Here is a 22,989-nt window from a genome sequence, read left to right on the forward strand (position 1 = left end):
TTAAGAAGAGAAAGCCAGAGAAAAGTTATTCAGGGAAGCCGGACTATTGACAGACATCAACAGACCTCCCGTTCCACTTATACAGTGTTCGGCATTTCATGACCTTCTTTAGTTAATTTTAACAATTACGTTTACTGTTATTACCCCGAACGTTTTTACCTCACTTCCTTATGACTTATTAAGGTTGCGTTATCTCCAGGTTCAGACTTCAGACTTCGACACCGCGCCTCTAACTGCATTTTCCCCAAGCTGAAAAAGGAACAATGCATCAAAAAATAATATAATGTAATGTTTTACACTATTGGCCGATCATCTTAGTAAATCCCAAGACTTTCATATTTACTATTGTATTATTACTATGAATAGCTTCGACTCAATTGAAAACAAATCTACTAACGACTCAAAGTTTCAGGTTTTTTTTTCTGAAAATGACTGAAATTTTCCCCAGGTACGAGTATTCAATTACTCATTAATATTCCGCGTAATAATTATCTGCGATAATCCCCACTTCAAATCTGTACAGTGATAATGTATCTAATTAGAAAAGATTGAATCTTCTTATCTGTTTGATAGCAAAAATTATTGAATGCGAATTTGTTTTATTCTAACACAAGGCTACAAGTTTCTGTGGAGTGTCTACGTTGATTTTGTGAACACTTTTCAATATCTATTTAAATCAAACTCTTTCTATATTGTTGCAAAAACGACATTAAGCAACCTTTGATTCAAGAAAGTATATTCTATTATAAAACATAATATTCGTGTCAAATATACGTAAATAAATGGCGAAAATGTTATTGTTACTTCTTGTGGCGTTGGCAGTGGCTCATGGAAGAGTTATCTTTGAAGATTGTGGTAAGTACTATTAAATATATGAGTATCTAAATACGAAAAAATGATTTTTAAAAGATAAATCTTATGGTACGCAAGCTAAATGTCAGCATTCACAGACTTGCGTATGCGACAGTAGATCCTAAGCGTTCATCGGTTCAAGCCTTCATATTTAATCAATCGCGTCCTTTGATCTATGCATACATTACGGACACCACCACAGATTAAATAGTACAGTACAGATGTGACACTTAGAACAAAAGTACCGTAACATAATTTTGACATATACGCCTTAGCGTCGGTTCGCAGTGGCGCTAATATCGCCTTAAAAACCTTTTAGCGAGAAATTCAAATGTCAAAAATTATTTAGAAATAAAAAATACAGGATTTCAAAACAGCAAACGAAATAAAAACGCAAATTATAGATATGACATATTTTTTATAATATAAATGTTAGCATGGTCTAAAAATGACAATTACCATACATTTTTTCGTTTGATACATAACATAATGAAAGTTATTACCATTTAACATAACGATATTTTGAGTTGGTCCAAATTGTTGTAGATAAGAGATGGATTCAACCCCCAAGAGAGCTGTTAAAATAATTAACTTTTAGAGTTCACGCCTCAACACCGTACAGTAAGACAGACCGTATATAACATTTGACCATTCGTTGTCTCAGCTAAAGGTTTATATTATCGTCACAAAGAAGATTTTTCATTTTGTTAACATATTACAACAGAGATATAAAACATTTTAGAGAAGGAAATATAAAAGTCTAGGCATCTACAGGGCTTATGAAATATAGGCAGTTTGGCAATACACCACTCGGTAAATGTTACACATAGTATACAGTAACCACTTAAACCAGGGAATGAGAGGTCATGCCCTCATTCCCTTCTCTAAAATGTTCGCACCGTCCCAAACGTCGACGCTTGGCAAGCGTGTATAGCCAGTTGCAATGCCTTTGGTGGTCAAGTACATTTTGATGATGATATATATAAGATTAAGGTAAAAGTTCACTGCTGCTGCCAGACAGGAAGTTACACTCAGGAAAAGAAAAACAAGCAGTACCATTGAAGACGAACTCAAATGTGGATTGCCTGACGAGGTACTGAGTCTTGGGAGAGAGAATGTAACAGAATATAAGGATTGCCGCGGTGAGGACACAGATTCACACGGTGGTCAGGAACCCATGAAAAGCTGATCCTATGGAAATCGCTTCATGAAGGCTAAACTCTATTAGCGTACTCTGACACAAGATTCGCAATAGCGCTTCCATGAGCCTTACGTGTCCATGTCTCCTCTTCAGATAACTTAGGTTCGCGCAGGGGCAACATTGGCAGCAGCAGCACCGGATACCCTGTTGAGGAGCTAGTGAAGACATCCGTATGATTAGCTGACCTCTCGTCCCATCTTAACGTCACTTCTTTGGGAATTTCAAAAGAACTTTGAAAGCCTAATCACCAATCACATGGATATTTTTTAGAACTTATCGATTTTGAATAGATGTTCGTTTTTCTAAACTAGAAATAAATTATATTAAAAAAATATATATTTCAACAAAGAGGAAAAACATTTTTGAGAGGAGAATATGGAAGTCTAGGCATTTACAGGACTTATGACCTGTCATTGGCTAGTTTAAGTGGCCACTTTACACACTGTGTAACATGGACATAATCAAACATTTTTAAAATATTTTTTATTCAGGGTGGAAATGTTAACAAATGATGCTATTTAGAAATACAAAAACGTTTCAAAAGAATGGCTAGAATTTTCAAATTAATCAGATGTCTCGGAATGCGAAATGTCAAAATACAATTTTAAAGTTTCATGGAAAAACTTAAAGCAGTATAATACGTTTATACTTGTCGCTTATTTTATAAGTAATTGTTTTATGCAGATTTTTTTTACCATAGACAAATTTCTAAGTTGGAAATAAATTTGTATTATTATTTTTCGTAGTTGTTTGCAATTTACGATATGTTTCTAAGAAGGATTATTTTGTCAATGTCAAGCAGGTTCAAGGTGGAAATGATTGATGATGTTATGATATAAGCGATTATATAATAAAAACAGAGGCTCACATTAAGATGTTTGTGGGATTAAACATTATCTAAAATCTTTTTATCCAATTTGTGGAAGATTGCTACAAAATTGCAGTAAAAATGAGTGAATATGAGATTTTCGAAAAATATTACACAATAACATAAAAAAAATTGCTTAGTGACAACCATTGACATATTAATACGCTTCTTATGGAGTATTTTTTTTTTTAAAGTAGTGACACGAATACCTATCCATTATAGCTGAGTTTGTTTATTATACCAGGGCTGCATTCAATGATCACGCACATGCTACCAAAAATTTGCGGATAATTATTTTTGGCATAAAAAGAAGTTTGTATTTAAACGGTAACAATCAACAATCGTTTTTGGCTGATCCCAATTCGATTCTTTCTTTAAATTCCTTAAAATTTTGACCGATTTATTTCCTTTTGCTGTATTTTGCGGAGTGCAATTTTTTTTTTAGCTTACATTTATTCTATTTTAGAAACGTATTCGTATCATTGCATCCTTGTATCTAAGAGGAGCTTTTAACATATGTTTATCCGAAAGGTTTATAAACGTTTTCATGCCACAAGCAGGCATTTTGGTTTCGATTCTAAACGTCACGCCTGGCTGGCGGTCGAAGAACGGCTTAATACGCGTTGAGCATGACTGAGCGTTTGGGCATGAAAAATCAATCCAAAAATAAAAAATGGTAAAAGTTTTATTTTTGGTTAAACGCCTACATTGAAAAAGAATAAAACAACCATTGTTTTATTATTACAAATGTTTAAATGAATTGAAAATTGTAAAATATAATAACAATTATAATGTAAGCATTACAACAATTATAATTTAATACCATGAAAGCATTATAAACATTATACTGTAATACAATTTAAGCATTCTAAAATTTAATATTGATCAGATCTACACACGTAGGTAGAGTGACGTTAGAAACTTAGCTTATTTAGCACTGACGCCAATCTATGATAATTTGAGTAATAATTGTTAAAGCATTTTTTAAATTACACTTTTTAAATTTTAAATTGATAAAGATGATGACAAATTAATGTATTTTTAAATAATATTCAATATACCCAACAACAAAATACAATTTGATTGATATTTTTCATGTTCAAAGGATTAACTTTGTGGTCAAACATTTCAACTAATGTTAGTAAATATTAGTATACAACCACTTACCGACTTTTAATGTCTACCGGTTTCGAGACGTACCCGTCTCTTCGTCAGGACACTCACTATACCAATATGCAAATACTAAAATAAACTTTTACCTTTACTATCACCGTAGTATACATAGTATTTACGAAAAAATACATAAATACCATGCAGAGTTAGAGGGGATGCAAACACCACCATTTACGAACATGCACTAAAATTGGATTCAAAGTATTTAGTGATATGTTGCAGAATGTGTGTGTGGGGGCGGGGGGGTTCGGAAGAAGGAGGCTAGGAGGTTGAAAGTCACACGATTGGTAATTTTTTAAACAAAAAGTGAGCCATATTGAAAAGATATTTGATTATTTATTAGGGGAATATATTTTTTTTTAATATGAAACACCTCCATGTTATTTAAGTATTTGCATGTTTGTGTTTTAAACTCTTTTATTCCCATATGTATTTTATTGAATAAATACTTGCTCTTACATAAAAAATATCAGCTCTTAGCATTTTTATGCAAATAACACATATATTAAACTCAAACATTATATGTAAATATCCACTTTGTTTTTCATCAAAACATAATCTTAAATACGGATTAATGGCGGAATAATAAATCATTAGTTGAGAACAAAATAAATATTTAAACTGATAAAACACTGGAAATTAATTTTCAAGTTTTGTATTCTAGAAATGTAGTTCCGCTGTGTATTGAATTTTATTTTCTACGCGGAAAATATTTTCAAACTGATACTGAAAAAATAATACTGAACTTTGTTTATTAACTTGTTTATTTGTTTGTGTTTATTTGTTCCTGCCATTGAAATTTGGGTAGAACGATTTCACGAATCTTGACTTCACAACAACCAAGGCCAAACACGTCGCGTTTTTCTACGAACTTATTTTTATAGAATTTCTTTTTTACATTTATGTATGAAAACATTTCTCCACAATATCCATATTGGTTTTGAAAATACAATTAATTATTCTAAACCAGAGGGTTCCCGAACTTTTTTGTGTCGTAGACCCCTTGCCATGTTTTTCGGTTTTTGGTAGACCCCCTACTTACCTGATATTGATTTTTCATAAATTTCTAACTGTAGTGAAGTTTAGTGTTAAAAACTTAAAGTTAAAACAAATGTTGAGTTTTATACATTTATTAATTGAATTTAAATTAAAACTACTCAAAATAAAATTTTGTATCTGTTATATAAATTAAACGTAACATAAAATAAACTAAGCAATAAGTAAATGTTTTTAGTGGGAAGGATGCTTTAATAATAAATTATCAACATTTGGCATCAATTTTGTCAGGTTTAATCTTAAATCTCCTCGGCCAATGATGTCCAGTCTGTTTCTTTTTTTCGTTGGGAGATTGGTAACAGCGCTGAACCCCCTTTTCACTATATATGACGATGGAAAGGAAATTAAAAATTTGCTCTCTATATTCCATAATACAGGATAAGTAACGGGTATGTCTTTTTGCAGCCAGAAGTAGTATCAGTGTATGTTGAGATCCACTATCGTGGACCCCCATTTTCATTTCATGGACCCCCCAAATTTTTTTTTCGTTGACGTAGACCCCTCGCAGGTTGTCATAGACCCCTGGGGGTCGATATAGACCACTTTGGGAATCAAAACAAACTGAATCTAAACAAACACACTTTCGCATTTATAATATTATGTTAAGTATGGATTAATGGCGGGTTATTCCAATTTATATCTCTTTAATATAACCAAGCATCTTAATAAGGTTGTAGTCAGATAAAAAAAAGAAAATCACATTATTTTGCCATTTTGAAACGCCGTTCTTTTAAAATCGTAAAGAATAAAGTATGTAAACATTAAATAAAAAATTGTTTTCTGAGGTATTTCGTTCTATACTTCTGATAAAAGATATAAGTACATTAGACTGGCGAATTATGAGTTTAGGAATGTGTAGAAAATTTGAGTCGACCAAATGAAAATAACTCATACCCTTTTTTATGACACGGGTCTCCAAACTTTTGAGCGTAGAATAAGGACTATATTATAATTATATGCTTATGAGTTTATTTGAGATTCAGAATTTGCCAGTACAATAGAGTAGACTATGAATTAATATGAACATAATATAGTTGACGCGTAATTGCCTGATTGTACAATATATATATATATTTTTTTTTTTTACATTTTGGACACTACAGATGCATTTTTACATTAATATATTCATTTTTACAATTATTTCATTTTCACAATTTATATTGTTAATTTAGCTTAAATGTGTATTTGATTAATGTTTACATGTGTATGTAAGATGTATTTTATATAAATGAACTAATTTTTCCAATAATTAAATTTTAATTTAATAAATTTTTGATTTTATTTAAATATTAATTTTATCCGTTTTTACATGTAATTGATAAAAAACAAGTAGTGTCTATTTTTCATTTGAATATTTCTCTACATTACATAGGTATTATTTTTCATTGTTCGTAAACCAAATAAATAAATAACGTCTAGTATAATTTTTAAACAATCAGTTGGATACTTGAAATATTAATTGATATCAGAAAATATTGATTTATTATGGGATAGACACATTTTTTAAAATTTCATTTATCACGGTTTTTACCATAGAATTAAGAATAGTCCAGAAGGAGCGTAGAATCATATATGAATACACTAGACTGTGACCAAAAACCCCCACTTTGTCCCACTTTCACCGCGCGCGTGCGTGAAGTCGCCGCTTAATGTTGCCAGATCGCGAAAAATATTATCATAGCACAAATGTAAGATAATTGTATTAAAAAAAGCAATTTGTTAATTTCTCTAAAATTTTGTTGTAACATAGTGGATAAATAAAGGGTCATTTGTTTAACTTCGAACTTAAAAAATAAAACAAATTTTATTTACATAAAACGGATCTTTTTATGTAATATTAAATAATATTTGATGTTTTAAAGATAATGTCGGTCAAATGTCCACTACGGCGTTCTTTAATCCGAGTGGTACAGTTTTCATTAGTTTTCTCATTAGATGAGCAAACTAGCGTGAAAAATTTGACTACCCTGGTAACACTAACAAATGTCAAAAAAAAATTCTTTGAAAATCTGACAGATGGAAAAATAATTCAATTTTTAAGTAATGTATTTGCTACTTACACATTCATTTTCTAATTACACATGAAATGGGATTCCATCCTGTTTCTTTAAGATCCTAGCAGTATTTCTACTCTTTAAAACGACACAATACGGCATACTTAAATTCAAATCGTGAGTTGCGTATTGAGCGACGTCGACAAAGAAACTAATGGGTCAAAACGTAAAACTACTTCTTTAAGAGTAGTTTATTCGCCTTCTGTTTGATGCGCGTATGCGGTTTCTGGACTATTGTTAGTTCTATGCCCAAAACCTTGATAATACATATTTTATAACAAAAATATATAATGGAAACTTATTTGATAGAGATATACCATTCTAGAGATAAAGATAATTAATAAGAAATTATTTCTATTTACATATTAAGAGCTTAAAATATTTACATGCAACAATAATTATTTGATGAATTATATTTTACAGTAAAATTTAAAACAGGACACTTTCACATTTAAAAATGACGGATACGTTTTTTCGGATAGTTCCAAATTTCAAATGGCTTTTATATCTATTTCCAAATTTTAATACACGAATTAACGTCCATCTAGAATTAAATCCTGTATTTTTTCTATAAAGATTTTTTTTAAATGTTAAATATAATATTATATAATATGTATTTTATGTACATACATAATAAAATTATATTTAAGGAAACAAAAAGCTTTGGTTATTTTATGTAGATGAATTTTCTTAGCTAAAGCCATTTTTATATATTCCTATTAAATGTCCACAAGATTACGTCCTTGATACGTCTTTGATTCAATACATATTATGCATACATAATATATATATTGTTTTAATTTCCGAAATCCCAAACGATATCTGGAAAACTTTTAGTCTGACAACCCTAAAATATACTTCAGCGCCCCCCATCGCGCCAGAGTATACTTGTGGGTCTGCACTTCTTAAAATATTATATCAAAAAGTATCTTCGTATTTACCTAACTCATAAAGCACTCGTCAATAATGTATTCTCTTTATTGATTTTGAAATCAATGCGCAATAAAAAAATCGTTCATTGAATTATGAAGTATGTATAAACATAATTATTATCTATGTTGTATATTTAACTTGAATTAATTTTTATCGTCTGATTAATGCAGTTGACGCCAAATCTTTCTGCGCATAAGTAAATAATCCTATGTAATTAGCATTTTAAAGCTATTATTAATAATGTCTTAAAATCGAAGATTTGTAAAAAAAAACACGTATGTTTAATTTTTAAAATTATTAATCAATGTGATAAACGATAATTTTCCAAAAATATAGATTAAATGTAATAATATTTATATTGCCATTGGAATGAAAAAAAAATTACGTTGGTTGCAATATTGATGAATGGATTTATCATTATTATTATTTGCGTTGTACGATATTTTTCATTTGCGGGACACTTTGTCAGATTAAAAGACTAAAGATGGTATAAGAGAGTAGCCCAGTGAACACCTCGCGAAGTCAAAAGAAATAAAGGGAGTCCCCCCCACGCCATGGTCAGAGAGAACTGGTGACGATGAGAAAATGGTGAGAAAACTCAAGACAGGAATACACAGGAACATTTTCTTGATTCTCTCTGTATATGAAGTCTTCTTTGTATATTCTCACATGTAAATATATATTTTTTTTAAATATTGTTAAGTGTCCTCGGCACGGGTAACCATAGTGAGGTCACTTTATTTTTATTAATAATCATTGTTTATAATGTGAAAAAAAATAATTGAAATGTGGAGGAATATGGGAGAGGCTTATGTATGAGAAATGGCTGTATGATGATCATATTATTATTTTACTACATTGGTAGAATAGCTTTATTCAAATCCAGCCTTAATTTATTAAATAGTCCAAATAATATTAAACACAAACATTTACTTTGATTTAAATTATTTATTGACAATTCTTGATGGAATTCCAATGTCATGATTTAATAACTTATATTTACAAAAAAGTTATTAATTTGAAAATACTTGGTACACTTCCACTTATTTGTTTGACCAATTAGCGCTTTCCTCTAATGGGCATGACCAGTCTGATACAAACATTTACGGTAACGAGGCAGCTGATGAATTGGCGAGGGTTGGATGCGACAGCTCTTATAGGCTCAGAGCCCTTATAGTGATGAAATTAGGTCGTGAGCCCGGAAGCAGATTATAATGCTCTGGCAAGAAGCACCTCTACTCGCAAAAAAAAATCTTTCAAACTAATGAAACTAATCCGAAATCAAGTGAGGTTTATCACTAGAACTCTTACAGCGCACTGCAGATATAATAAACGCCTTGCTAAAATAAATCTCTCTGAAATATCAGGTTTAGGTTCTGCAATGCGTACGATAAAACACCTTTACACATATTATGTGAATGTGATGTTTTATAATATAAAAGAAGCTGCATCTTCAGTAGGCCATTAGTCTAACCTGAGGATGTGAGAGCACCTACCCCCTGCCTAATTGCCCGTAACTTCGAGCGCTTGAAGCAGGAGATTCAGCAATAAATATGAAGGCACACCTCCTTCTTTCAGTAGCTCGGCTCTCAAAAGGCTATGGGGGGCGGAAATAATTTACCGGGCCGTCAAATTAGATTTACACAGGTCGCAGTGACGCCAGGAGCTTGTTTGGCATTGGCCCTCATTTACAAGAATATAATAGAATGGTATTATTTTTACATAAAAGTAGATAAGCCTAGTTCAAATCCAATCTTAATTTAATAGATAGTCTCGCGGGAAAGGAAAAAAAAATACCAAGGGACATGTAGCAACTTTACAGACGAGCCTGTTAAAGTTTTTTTTAATTAGTAAAGAATCTCGTATTTTAATTTTTGATTTAAAGTATTTAGGAATCACGCCAAAATAATACGTATGTATGAGATTTTTTATTAATAGAAAAAAAACAAAAATACTGAAATTACCTCTTCTGTAAATATGCTACATGTCGCTTGGTAACTTTTAAAAATTAAATTAGATATTTTATTTAGAAAAAAATATATTTTAAGTACCTGCTGATATAACTAGACACATCAATTAAATAATGTAAATTGTAAATGAATGCCTCGACACGGAATATACAATAAGGTACAATAGAAAAAAAAGTGCTATGTATATAAATTTATTGTTTTTATTTTTTTAGGTTCTGGATACGAATTGGAAGAAGTAGACATATCCGGCTGTGACAGGAGTGTCCCGTGTTACATAACTGTAGGAGAACAACGCAACATCACCGCCCGCTTTACGTCTTGTAAGTTTTTTTAAATTATTATTAATTTTTTTGAAAGTTTTTTTTTACAATATACATAAGAGGTAAAACAGAGCATTAAAAAATAAAGGAAAATTACAAAGCAATGAAATACATATTAACAGTAAAAATAGTAAACAAAAAATCCCACAAAGGCATGGCCTGTTCGTGGGTATACAAGAATTTTTAATGAATTTTTGCTCCTATAATAAATAGACAGTTATAATATTTTTGTGTAATATACGAAAGAAAAAAGAAAATATTCTGTAAAGATAGGTATTTTCTTTTTTTATAGTAATTAAAATTAAAAAAGGAAATGAAAAATAAAAAAAAAAAACATAAAAATATTCCTTATCATTAAAGGGTAACAAATTATACCATAGAAAAAAAGAGTTCATATCTTTAGTTTGAATCCGGGATAGGAGGATAGTGCGCGTTTTTTAAAAGAAGGAAAATCTTGAAAGTTTGGGATTAATGAAAAATTATCAGTAAAATTTTTGTACCTGTAAAATATGCATGTCTCTATGCTAGCCTCGTTTAACAATGTGGTATTTCTAACACACGATTCCTTCTTTGACTTGATCTATTAAAATTACTTGTAAATAAATTTTGGTTCTTAAATATATACGTATTTAAAGATGTATTTATGCACATTTAATGAATAAAAACGACATCATTCGGCATTTAATTTCAAACAAAAACAAGTAATGCCAGATTTCAAAATAAGTGATGATCCAATGTCCCCAACCATTTATTAGTTATGGTAAGATCGCTAAAAATTTAGTTTTTAAAGGCGCAATTTTCTTTGTTGCCCATGGCGTTAAGAGGATGTGCGGTCGCGGAGCAGTTTGATGAATAGGTATTCGAATAAAGTATTTTTGTCACACTCTCGCAGATGACTTCCCAATTACTGTGCGAAAAAAACAACTGCACGTGGGACTATGCCTAACTTAAATCAACAAAATCGAGGTTTCGTATTTCCGTTTCGCGCTTCCCAAAATTAAACCGATTTTATTTAAAAACTAGGTCATTTTAAGGATTTATTCCTTTTAAGCTCCTATAAAAGACAGTTTATGAAAACAAAACCAAACGCTAGGGTTGTAGGAACACGCTAATGGTGGTTATCATAAAAACCTATTGCTTCAGTGCCATAATCCAGGGAAAAAATAAGGAAATACGTTTGTATGAAGAAAAGTCAGACCGCGTATCCTCTTAAAACAAGTTCAGCCTCTGAGCCTGGGCCCACCACGCTTCTTTGTCTGCTTGTCTATTTATAATATAATGTATTAGTGTCGTAAGTACGTAAATGTGTATAAGAAAAGATTTTTACTGTCACGGGTAGGGGACCCCCGACTCCTAGGGGCCTGGAGCCCTGGATCTCTTAATACGGCACTCCCGTGGTAGTGTTGTGGACTCGGTTCAAGGTTCGAACTACGCTTAACCGCAACCTGATTCCCACTTTCAAATTTAAAATGGCCCCAATATTTTATATTGATTAGTAAATCATCAAAAAGGAAATATTTTTTCTTTATTAAAAAAAAAAGAATATACATTCACAGCAATATACATGGTATAGGTGCACAAGCGGGTGATAGGAAGGAGTGGAGACGTTTGGAAGAGGCCTTTATCCAGCAGTGGAGATAATAAGGCTGTAAAAGAAGAAAAAGAAGAAGGTGTACAAGATTTCAATGACAGAATTTGGTTCGATTCGGCAGGATTTTTGTATGGGGGACCCAAGCGAAACCGAAACTTCGCTTATTTGCATAGTATGGATGTCGTCGTTTTCGCTTTCAAAAACGAATCGTCTTTACCCATACATTTTCCTTAAATGCATATTATGTACGACCATTTGCGTATCGCTTTTGTACCGAAAGAAGGTTATTTTCTTAGAGTATAATGTATATACTCTAAGGTTATTTTACACAAATGCTATTTACCTGTCGTTCGCAATTCGGCAATTCGCTTTCATGTTTTACAACTGTCAAAAAGTTGTCGGTTTTTGTTTATCAAGTTTTGAATCAAGAAACAGTGTTAAATGGTGTATGCGGCACGTGTAGACACATTAAATTGCCTTATATTATTATGAGAAACTCATAACACCTTAATAAGAGATATATCTAGGTTAATTATTGCTTTAGTCCATAAACGCGTTTAATTATTTATAGCTTTCAGTATCTTAGAATAATAATATTTATATAAACGAGAAAAACATGTTATCTATAATTAGACTGATATCTCAACGGAGATGAAGGAATTATAAAGGTAACGTGAAAGTATAAGCATTTACAGAACTTATAATATATCATTGGCTTGTTCATTTGATATTTTTTATTAATTTACTATTTTTATTGCGTAGGTACTTATTTAAAACCTCCGTGTCCAACCCGGATCCGTTTCAGAGGTCTTGTGACCTCTTTTCAGATCCGCACCTTGCAAAAACAAATTTTAAATTTGATGAACGATTAATCACTTTCAAAAAAATATTTGTTAATAAAATATTTGTGTTATTTAGGATTTACATTTACTAATTTCAAGTGCGTCAGTGCACCTCTGCATATATATTAAATTTGTCTCTCGTCATTAATCTAATTTTTCCAACGGCGGCGATAGGGTGGGTATGTTCGTTCGTTAGCTCGTTTGTGAACCGGGAGAAACAATCCCGATTGGGCAAACCAAAGTCATCGCCACCCTTCCACAGGCCATTCCGCAACAGCTCACACAGATCAATATTTTCACATTTGCGGGACATTGGTAAAATAAACTAAAGTAGGACGCAAAATGCCGAACACTCTTCAAGGAGAACGGAAGGCCGGTTGATGACTGTCAAAACGCCGGCTTCTTCTGAAGAGTTTTAAGCGATTTCCTCGTCACTAGATCAAGTGTTCGATAAGTTCCCGACTGGCCCACTATAGAATATTCCTCCTGGGCAGTGGTGTCTTTGATACCAAATTTCTAGTGAAGCTCAGATTTTAAGCCACTTTAAACACTGTTTAAAATTCACTATTCTGTCTATGTTTAATCACCTATATTTCCTCGACTATTCCATCTGTTGACTTTTATGAATCAAACGAACTGAAACCTTTATTGATGTGGGTGAGATTCATTTGGGGTGGCACTCTAAATCATCTCTACCCCCTATAGAGTGATTCATTTGATTTTTTGCGCGCGATGATTAAACTCCAAATAAATGTGAACACGTAAATTAAAAATAATCATTTTCATTTAGAACATTATTGCGATCTTAAGCATTATCCAAAACACTAAATTAGAGCCTCAGAGTAATAATGCGCCAAGCTATAGAGGAGCCCAAACGTAAGAAAACCATTCTATGACTATTGGGTATTAAATTAGCTACAGTTCGCAGCAAAACAATGGGCCATACTCAGGTCGAGAATTGCTAAATGGATATTAATTTGCACTGTTAATACTTTTAAATATGTACCCGTGTATTTATCATTGCAAAGTTATTCCAATCTATTTTTCATCAATTCGCCTATATTTATTTTATCAAACTGAAAATACCCGTGTGTTTATTTTTTATTTATTTATTATTATTATATTCACAATATACTTATGTTACATTTATTGAGACATAAATCCCAACTCCATGGAACCAAAGTCCTGCGTTGAGTTTGTTTGTTTGTCCGTCACATCTCCGAAATGGCGAGTCGTAGCGGCCTAAAATTTGGACACGTCATTTTAGATGCGATTTCAAGGTCAACATTGTTTTTTTCGAGTAAAATTTGAATCGACCTCTACTCGATAAAAACTCAAACTTCATATGGATGCCTAGTACGGCCCCGACACATTGTCCGCCATAAACTGTCATTATCAACAGTAAACATACTTTAATTCACGAATTTATCCCTTAAATTGAGAAAAAATAGTATCTGAAGTAAATATGTTGATGTGAAGAAAGTTTTTAAGCAACATAATACACGTGTCGGGACAATAAATACCAAAAATCAATGTAAATCATGGGAAAATATTCGAAATCAATTACCTGTAAAAACTGATTCCTTTAACACCTTTGACGGTCCTACTGCTGCAACCAAACATACTGCAATTCACCATAGTGGATTTTTATTTATTAAAACGTGAATATCCAAGTTATTTACAAACAAAGCCAAGCACAACGTCAAAAGCATCAGACAGAACCGTTATGTGTTTGTTGTCAAACAAAGCAAAATGGTTGCTAACCAACAAACCAACATCGCTTGCGTTCTATGAAACATAGTGATAGGGATTCTCTCTAGGTTACGCGTTATTACTCTGAGGATCGAGCCGTATTTGTTTTTTTTTTCGTTTTTTAAACAGTTTTACACATCGTTTGACGTTTGATCATCAGTTTTTCCATATATAAAGCAAAGTATATTTGAATGCAAAAAATAAAAATCTCTAAATTTATTTCTTTTGTACCCCCGTGATAAGATTTATAATAACACCCTAGGCTGAATTATTTCACCTTCTAGGCAACGCCTGAAAACGCTTTTAGTTTTATACATCTTATACAAAGTAGTTTAATCAACAATGTTTTGATTTCCTCCCTAGGGAGTTATTTAGATCTAAATTTGTTACAACAGAGAGGGAATACACTTTGAGAAGGGAATATGGAAGTCTAGGCATTTATAGATCTAATTATCTTTCATTGGCTGGTTTGAGTAGCTAATTTACACGCTGTGTAATGTTTTCCCCCTCTATTGTAACAAATTTAGATCGTAATAACTTCCTCGGGAGGAAATTCAGCCTGTCTACAAACATTTGGACATACTTAAAACACTGTTAGTGGAATATTACTTACTTCGAATAGAAACAGTTTTTTATAATTTTATTGCAAAGTTGCTACATAAATATCACATAATATAAAACTCTCCGTGTCCAGGCGAGTAGAGAATACAGCTTTGTTTGTGAAATTGAACCAAATTCCGGATAAACGATTTCGACTCGGTGGCAACTCTCAGGTAAAAATACTGAAAAAGGAAATCGAGAGTATACAAGTTCACCTCGTAGTTTAGTGGTTGGTGCATTTGTTGACTATGATTGACGTCCCAGGTTTGATTCCTGGCAGGACAACGTAGCATATTTATATTTTTCAAAATTATTCCATACTCGGCAACGAGGAAGGTCAGTGCTACGGGAAATAAAAAAATTGTTACAAGCGATAATAATTAGACTATTTAGGTAATTGTCCTGTGAAGTACTGTGTTCTCCTTTTAAGAGTCAGGAAAACTCACCGACTTGAATTCGTGACGTCACGAGCGGCGTAATTTCAAAATTACAAAACTTCACAGCATGATACTACCGGGGGTTTAGGATCACAGGGCGGTAACTACTAAAATATTTATTGTGAGTTAAGCTTAGTTTCAAGTTAGTTTTCACAAGGATGTACAAAAATATGGTTTTGTGATAAACGCAAATATAGATTTTGATACAACTCCTCTTAAAATATGATTATGGCATTACTAAAACTGAGCTTAACTCACAATTGTTTTTTTGTAGTTATCCTAAAGCTCCGATACGATACATTTTTTTTTTTTAAATTATGGCTTAGTTTAATTCGTTTTTTTATGTGAATTACATTATTTTTTACCTTGCCCAAAATGTACAAGATTTATATTTACTTCAAGGGGATGCTTAAAAAAATAATCGTCTACTAAATTATGTCGGCCTCGTCAGCGCGTTTTCCTACCATGCGAGAGGTCTCGGGTTCGATTCACGACATGGTTGATATGAAAGGCCGCCTCCGAGGTGTAGTGGTCAAAACGCTTGACTCACACACGGAAAGTTCCGGGTTTGATTCCCGGGGAGAACACATAAATTAAATGTGATTTTCATCAAACTTGGGTGTTCTGTGATGTAATTCACCATTGTAATTGGGCCTCTTGGCCTGTTGTGGTGCAAAAATATATATATATATATTTATGAAAATAAATAAATTAAAATAAATAAATGAAAATAAATGAGAAATAAATGAGAAATGAGAAATATTTATTTAAAATTGTGTTTTCACACTAAAATATTTCATAGTTCCTGGACTGACACCTGAAGCGTAAGACTGATCATCTTACCTTAATTTAACAAAAATGATCAAGATACGCTGCGATTGGTGTACCAATGCAGAGCCCTGTGCAGCATTAGGTGAAGAAAGGGAATGATAATGATGAAATTTATTTAAATGAAAAACTTTAAAATGACGATATGTTTATCATATATAAGGATCGAGTAGGATGTTTCGGCTGTGGCCTGTTTTAGGAGCTTCTCCGAATTTGCTCTAGTTACGCGGAAACCACATAAAACTTTGCCTCGTCCACGGGCAGTCTATTAACAGTTTTTAAAACTCTGGTCTTCCTCCTTGGAGTACCAATGCTGTGCACGACTGGACGCGGATAAAGGAAATGATGATGATAATAGTATACAACCTTCACTATCCGCAAACATCGATTTCACGTTCTCCTTTAAACAATAAATAAAAGGCTTTGTGAAAACGAAATCGGTTCAAGGATTTTGTGATGTTATTAGGTATAATATTTTGCATATGCCATCTTATTTGCTCTACCTTGAGATTCAATAATCAATTATTTTATTTACACTGTAATACAAATTTACATTATTTTTGAAAAATCCACAAATTAATCTTAATCGTCTAACTGACTTACCGAAAATAAACTGTTTTTTTAATATTAATAAATGTGTATGTGTTACATTCACAAGGAAAAGAAAAATTCTGAATTTTGATTACAAATCAAACAATAATGTACTAACGAGAAAGCACGAAATTAAAGATCTTGGCATTGTTTTCGACTCGAAACTACTTTTTGAATCGCATATCAATAAAATTACCTCCAAAGCATTGAGCATGTTAGGTTTCGTAATTCGAATGAGAAAATACTTTGATAATCCAAAGGCTCTAATTTCATTATTTTATACGTTTGTTCGAAGCCATTTGGAATACGCATCTCAGATATGGAATCCCCAGTATGCCATATATATATAACATGAATATAAAATATTCAGAACAAATGTATAAATTATCTAAAATACAAAACCGGTATTTCTTATGTATCAACTCTCGCTGCCTCCACCTACCATGGAATCACTTCTCTGCAATACCGCAGAGTGTGTGCGGACCAACTACTGCTTCACAAAATGATGACAGGAATAGTTGACTGTGCAGAACTACTAAGTTTAATAACAATACATGTGCCAGCCTGGATTTGTAGGCGGTACCACCTGTTTTATGTACCAATAAGTAAAACATCGTATGTTAAAAATGCTTTTTTTCGTAGGACTTTTTCAGTGTACAATACAAAATTTAAAGACATAGACTACACAAACAGTTCTGAGTTTATACACTATATCTGTTTGTTTACTATAAATATGGTTGTAGAACTGTTGGTTTCCCAAATAAAATAAAATAAAATATTTCTGGCTCTATTTTGGTTCATACGTTTACGCATACGTTTATTGTTAACTGTTAAAATGTAAAGACGTCTTCAAAAAAGGTTGTCAAACTCGTATGCGTCTTTAAACGAGTTTTTTTTGCAGTAAACCCACTAGAAAAATTGAACAAAATGTTGAGTAATATGTATGTTTTTAAATCAATAATATTTTTTGTTTCAGTATATTCATCCCACTCATTAACACAGGGGGTTTATGTGATGATAAACAATGTTCAAACAAATATTTTAGTCACTCCAAGTAAGTAGTAACTTTCATTATTTATTTATCTAACTATTTTATATTTGACTGTGTTGCCTATTGTTCATTCTATTTGGAAAATGACCGGGTTGAGTTTACAATAGTTTAAAATAGTTCGTAGTTCAATGCTTTAACACACATCTTAAATAACAATGGTTGAACCTCAAACCATACAATATTGTATAAATGACTTACTATCATTACAAGAAGCTAACTATATAAACGTTTGCTATAGTATTTTTCTGATATAACTCTACTTATTTTTTTATTATTATAATAATAACTATAGGAATGGCCCTTTATTGAAAAGCGTATTTTTTATAACGCTTTACTCTTTTTTTATAAATTGGCAGCCATCAAAAATCGAAACACATTAAAAAGGATTGACATATTAATACATGTCTATGCCCTAAGCCCCAAAAAAATATGACACTTAACTAATGGCATATCGCTCAGTCATGCCCAACGCGTATTTAGTCGTTCTTTGACCGCCAGCCAGGCGTGACGTTTAGAATCTAAACCAAGATGCCTACTTGTGTCATGAAAGCGAGTAAAAACCTTTCGGATAAACATTGTAAATGGGATTACGCAACTTTTCATTGGTAAATTCATAAGTGATAAGGTTAAAACAATTAATATTTAAATATAAATAGTATTTTTTGTAAACGTCATACTACGACTAGCGGTGTAATTACGAAGCTCTTAGTTACATTTGTGCGTTGGCGTTGATAGGAATACGTTTTTAAAATATATTAAACGTGTGTTAATATTATTTTTTGTATTCCCTAAAATCCAATGAAAAGAAATAAATGGGTGAAAATTATAAGCAATTTAAATAAATAATCTGATTAAGACTCTTTTTATTTACCATAAATGAGTGTCCTCCAACTTTTGGTAGTATATGCATGTTCGTTGGATGCAGCCCTGGTATAAATAAACTAACTCGGTAAATATAGGTACGTTTTCGTGTCGCTAATTTAAAAAATATTTTACTCTATAGGGCGTGTCTATGCGCCACTTTAAAAATGTATCTATGTGGCTGAAATTGTCGATTAAGACATTTTAGTTGTTGAATAATTCTAACGCGCATGATCTCAAAGATTCATTAACAAATACAATAAATAAAAATGAAAATAACAAACAAGTTCGGGCTAAAGTTTGCAAAAAAATTCCAAAGATCTTTTAGAAGAAGTCAAGTAAACGCATGAAAAATAATTAAGCTACATAATATGAAGCGCATGGGTAATAAATGCTTTGCCAGAGTGACCCAAAAGAAGGGAAAAGTTTCCGAACCTTAAAATAAAACGATAAATTTAATCTTTCCTATCGATGTGACGTAATAAAAAAGTTATTACAAAAAATAGGTTTATTATTGTCAAAAGCAAAAGTGCCCGCGTTGCAGGTTGTCGTGAGTCAATTAATTATTGTAATAATGTTTTTTGTAGCTCCATGCCAAGCCACGTGGTGTCCAGTTCCATCGTCTTCCCAAGCAGCCTATTCGGCAAAGTTTTCATTACCAGTCAACATAGCACTTGTAAGGATAATTTTTTTTTTTTTTATTATAATACTAAATTGAAAAAAATGTAAATTTGATTGAATCTTCTCAGGGGACTCTTTGTTTGTACTGAGTTTCTTTTACCATTTGTTCATGTCATTCAAAAAAGTTTTAATTTCTTCTATGCTAAAAATATGCTTCAGCCAAATTGTTGTTTATTTTTTTAAAGCTTATTTGTTATTTGTCAACTTAATTAAATAATCAAATTAATACCCTAAAGAGGAAAGCGCATTAAACAATTTGGAAGAGAAATAATCATTGCACCTTTGAACCAAATATTGTCTTAAAGGGAGGAATATTCACATACTATATTATTTATTGACATGTATGGTTATATCCCGTGTCCGGTTCTGACCGATGAATACAATTCTGTGGGTGAAAAAGTACAAGAATGGTTCGATTCCTGGCAAGGTCGACATGAAATATTGATTTGAAATGTGATTTTACACTGCGATATTTCATTGTTACTGGACTGAATTTTTTTATCTGCCGAAATCGATTATACATAAATGTGTCGACAAAATTTAATTCCTTTTTTCACATTAGTCTAATCTCGCCCCCAAATTGTTGATCTGTTTATTTTATATTCGCTGATAGTTTTGGAGTTGTCGGTTTAAGTAAATACCCACATGATTTTATTTTACTTTCAGAAAGCCAGAGGCAAGCTCAGGTGGCAGCTATTCAACGAAAAGGGATCCAGCATTATATGCTTCGACGTCATTATTGAAACGCAATCCCCATTTACAAAGTTATTGCGGTCTCTTATGAAAGAGGGGGCTGAAATCCCAATAGAAATATAAATCAGCTTTAATAACAATACTAATTTCCAAAGTACAAATGCATATGCACAGATTTGCGGGGTATTTTTTACGGAAGTGACAAAAATGTTAATTTTCGATAACTAAACGTCAAAAAACTTTAAAATTCTGATGGCGCATGGCGTTTGATTTTTTCGTCCTTCAGAGGTGTAAAATTTTACTGATTATGCGTTAATTTTTTTCGGAAAATCTATCTGCATCATTTTACAAGCATGTGTCCTTTTTGTGTTACATGCTTATATTAATTGATCTTTAATTTCACGTCTAATATACATAAATATATTACATGTTACGATTTGGTGCTACCTACTAAAATTTTATAAATCCCTCCACGCTACGCTATTTATTTTGGTTGATAAATTCTTGCCTAAATCTATCATGTTTCCAAAATAGAATTAGGTACAGTATTTAATTTTTATTTTTTACAGTAGTATTATCAAAATATTTCCTATTTCGGAACATTTGAAAATATCTTGAAAACGGATAAATCATAGAAAAAACAAGAAAATTCGTTGCTTGAGGGACATGCTAAGTAAATTGAATGGTATAAAAATATTGTTTATTTCAAAACAAATACCAGAGCTTTTTCCAACACCATATTAGTTTTTTATTTTAGTGTACCTAATCAAAAATATTTTTTACGTATCATAGTTTCCTTAATTTTTATTAAGTGAATTGATGATGATGTTATTAGAAACCTAGTTACTTATTAATAAATAAGGAAATATTAATAATAATTTTTCAAAAAATTAAAGGATCACCTTGCAAAAAAAAACAATTGATGATTTATATGGACTAATAAAAAATGACAATGTATTATATTTTTATTATGTATGTAAAATACTTATAATACTTGTACCAACCAGTCAGTGTGAGTCCTTCTCCAAGCACAAGAGCTTGTCTGTTTTTTTGAAGAGAGAGAGCAATTGAATAACAAAATACTAAACTTATAGTTAATGTAATAAAACTGTAATAAATATACCTAATTTAGCTGCATAATTTGTATTATAATATATTAAATAAATAATAATATATATATTATTATGAAATAATGTAATATATTTCAGAAATACATGTTTTCATGTTAATTTATGAAAAAATTTATAGGAAAAATCTTATTAAATTTCGTTTACGGTTTTTCAAATATTTGTGATGTTTTTTTGGGTGCTGTGCCGTATCGCCGACGCGTTTCGGACAGCGTTACAAGAATGAATAGGTGTACATATGCCGTGCACGGTACAACTTATAAAAACACGCCTACTTAATTGTTTTTAAATTTAAAATAAATGTAAAATTTTAATATTATTATTGTCAAGTGTACCCATGTATTATTATGTAAATTGATTTGTTCATTGAAAAATCGATTGCATAAATTTAGTAGAGGTTAAATTATATTTTATACATTTGACATGTTTTGATATTTATAATCTAAATATCATTTAACATTACTCAAAAAAAAAAAAAATAACTATCCGTACATTAATTTTTTCATGTATATAATAATAAATAAATACATGAAAATATAGGTTCGTGAAGTTATTCTTATAAAAATGTGTTTTTTTGCTAATGTTGATCAAACCATAAAAAATAGGGGTAGACAATGTTTTTTATGTATAATTTAAGGGTGATTTTATACAATGTCCAAACAATTTTGGTGATGAACTGAATAAAATGAGATTAAAAAGAGATGTTTTTTTTTGTTTTTTGTAAGATGTATTGCGCTATAATTCTGGCTAAGGGTGCATAAGGTGCTAATATTACATTAACTGGTAAAAAAGCTATGTGTTTATGAACCATTGGTGTTGCAAACCTATATTAATGCCAGTTGACCTCGCCGGAAATCGATCCCGCGACCCCAGGCATAGAAGACAGTTGCTCTTATCCATTATCCATACACCAATATACACTTGAATGCTTTTTTTTTAATGTTTACCCAAGAGTCGAAAACACATGTCCCCGAATTTAAAGTTCTATTTCACACACATAATTGTATTTTTCGTACCGCCTGAATTGCAGAGGAAATAATCGATGTTAAAATGCACATAAAAATATATTTGTGAGGTCGATTGCTTTAAGAAGATGTTTGGAAAGAGGTAGTACCCAATGATTTGAATATATATTTACCTACGGACGTTTGTTTTTATTAAGTTTCATCGTTAACAATGTGTTCACTAAAACATTTTTTTCCTTGGATCCTTTGACATTTTAATATCATAATTAGTAAATTTAAAAAGTATTTATTCTTATTATTTACCAACCTTTGCATAAGATAATTTAAGTTTTAAAAATACACTATTTAATTTCGACAGCACTGATATTCCGCTTCTGAAAATAATTTAGTATCCACAAACACTATTTCTATTTCCTAACACTATTTCCTCAAATGTATTGAAAGCTGTAAAGACTAACCTCCGCAGATAATTTCCACCAAGAAGTTGCGCCGAAAGAGATTTAAAATTCTCAAGGCCAGTGCAGCAAAAAAAAATTATAAAAA

The 22,989-nt window shown here is 31.5% G+C and overlaps 1 protein-coding gene across 1 annotated transcript; it reads left to right on the forward strand.

Annotated features, from left to right (window-relative positions):
- The first annotated feature begins 624 nt into the window (after positions 1-624).
- Positions 625-22,167, forward strand: LOC148276720 (mite group 2 allergen Pso o 2-like). Its single transcript, XM_088233868.1, has 5 exons — positions 625-855; positions 10,320-10,427; positions 18,045-18,122; positions 19,568-19,656; positions 20,328-22,167. Exons 1-5 carry the CDS (start codon positions 783-785, stop codon positions 20,475-20,477), a joined length of 498 nt encoding a protein of 165 aa, XP_088089994.1. The 5' UTR covers positions 625-782; the 3' UTR covers positions 20,478-22,167.
- Positions 22,168-22,989: the final 822 nt, after the last annotated feature.

This window comes from Micrasema longulum, unplaced genomic scaffold (assembly GCF_059751315.1).
Source record: "Micrasema longulum isolate JH-2025_06_02 unplaced genomic scaffold, ASM5975131v1 h1tg001159l, whole genome shotgun sequence".
Classification (NCBI taxonomy): Eukaryota; Metazoa; Arthropoda; class Insecta; order Trichoptera; family Brachycentridae; genus Micrasema; species Micrasema longulum.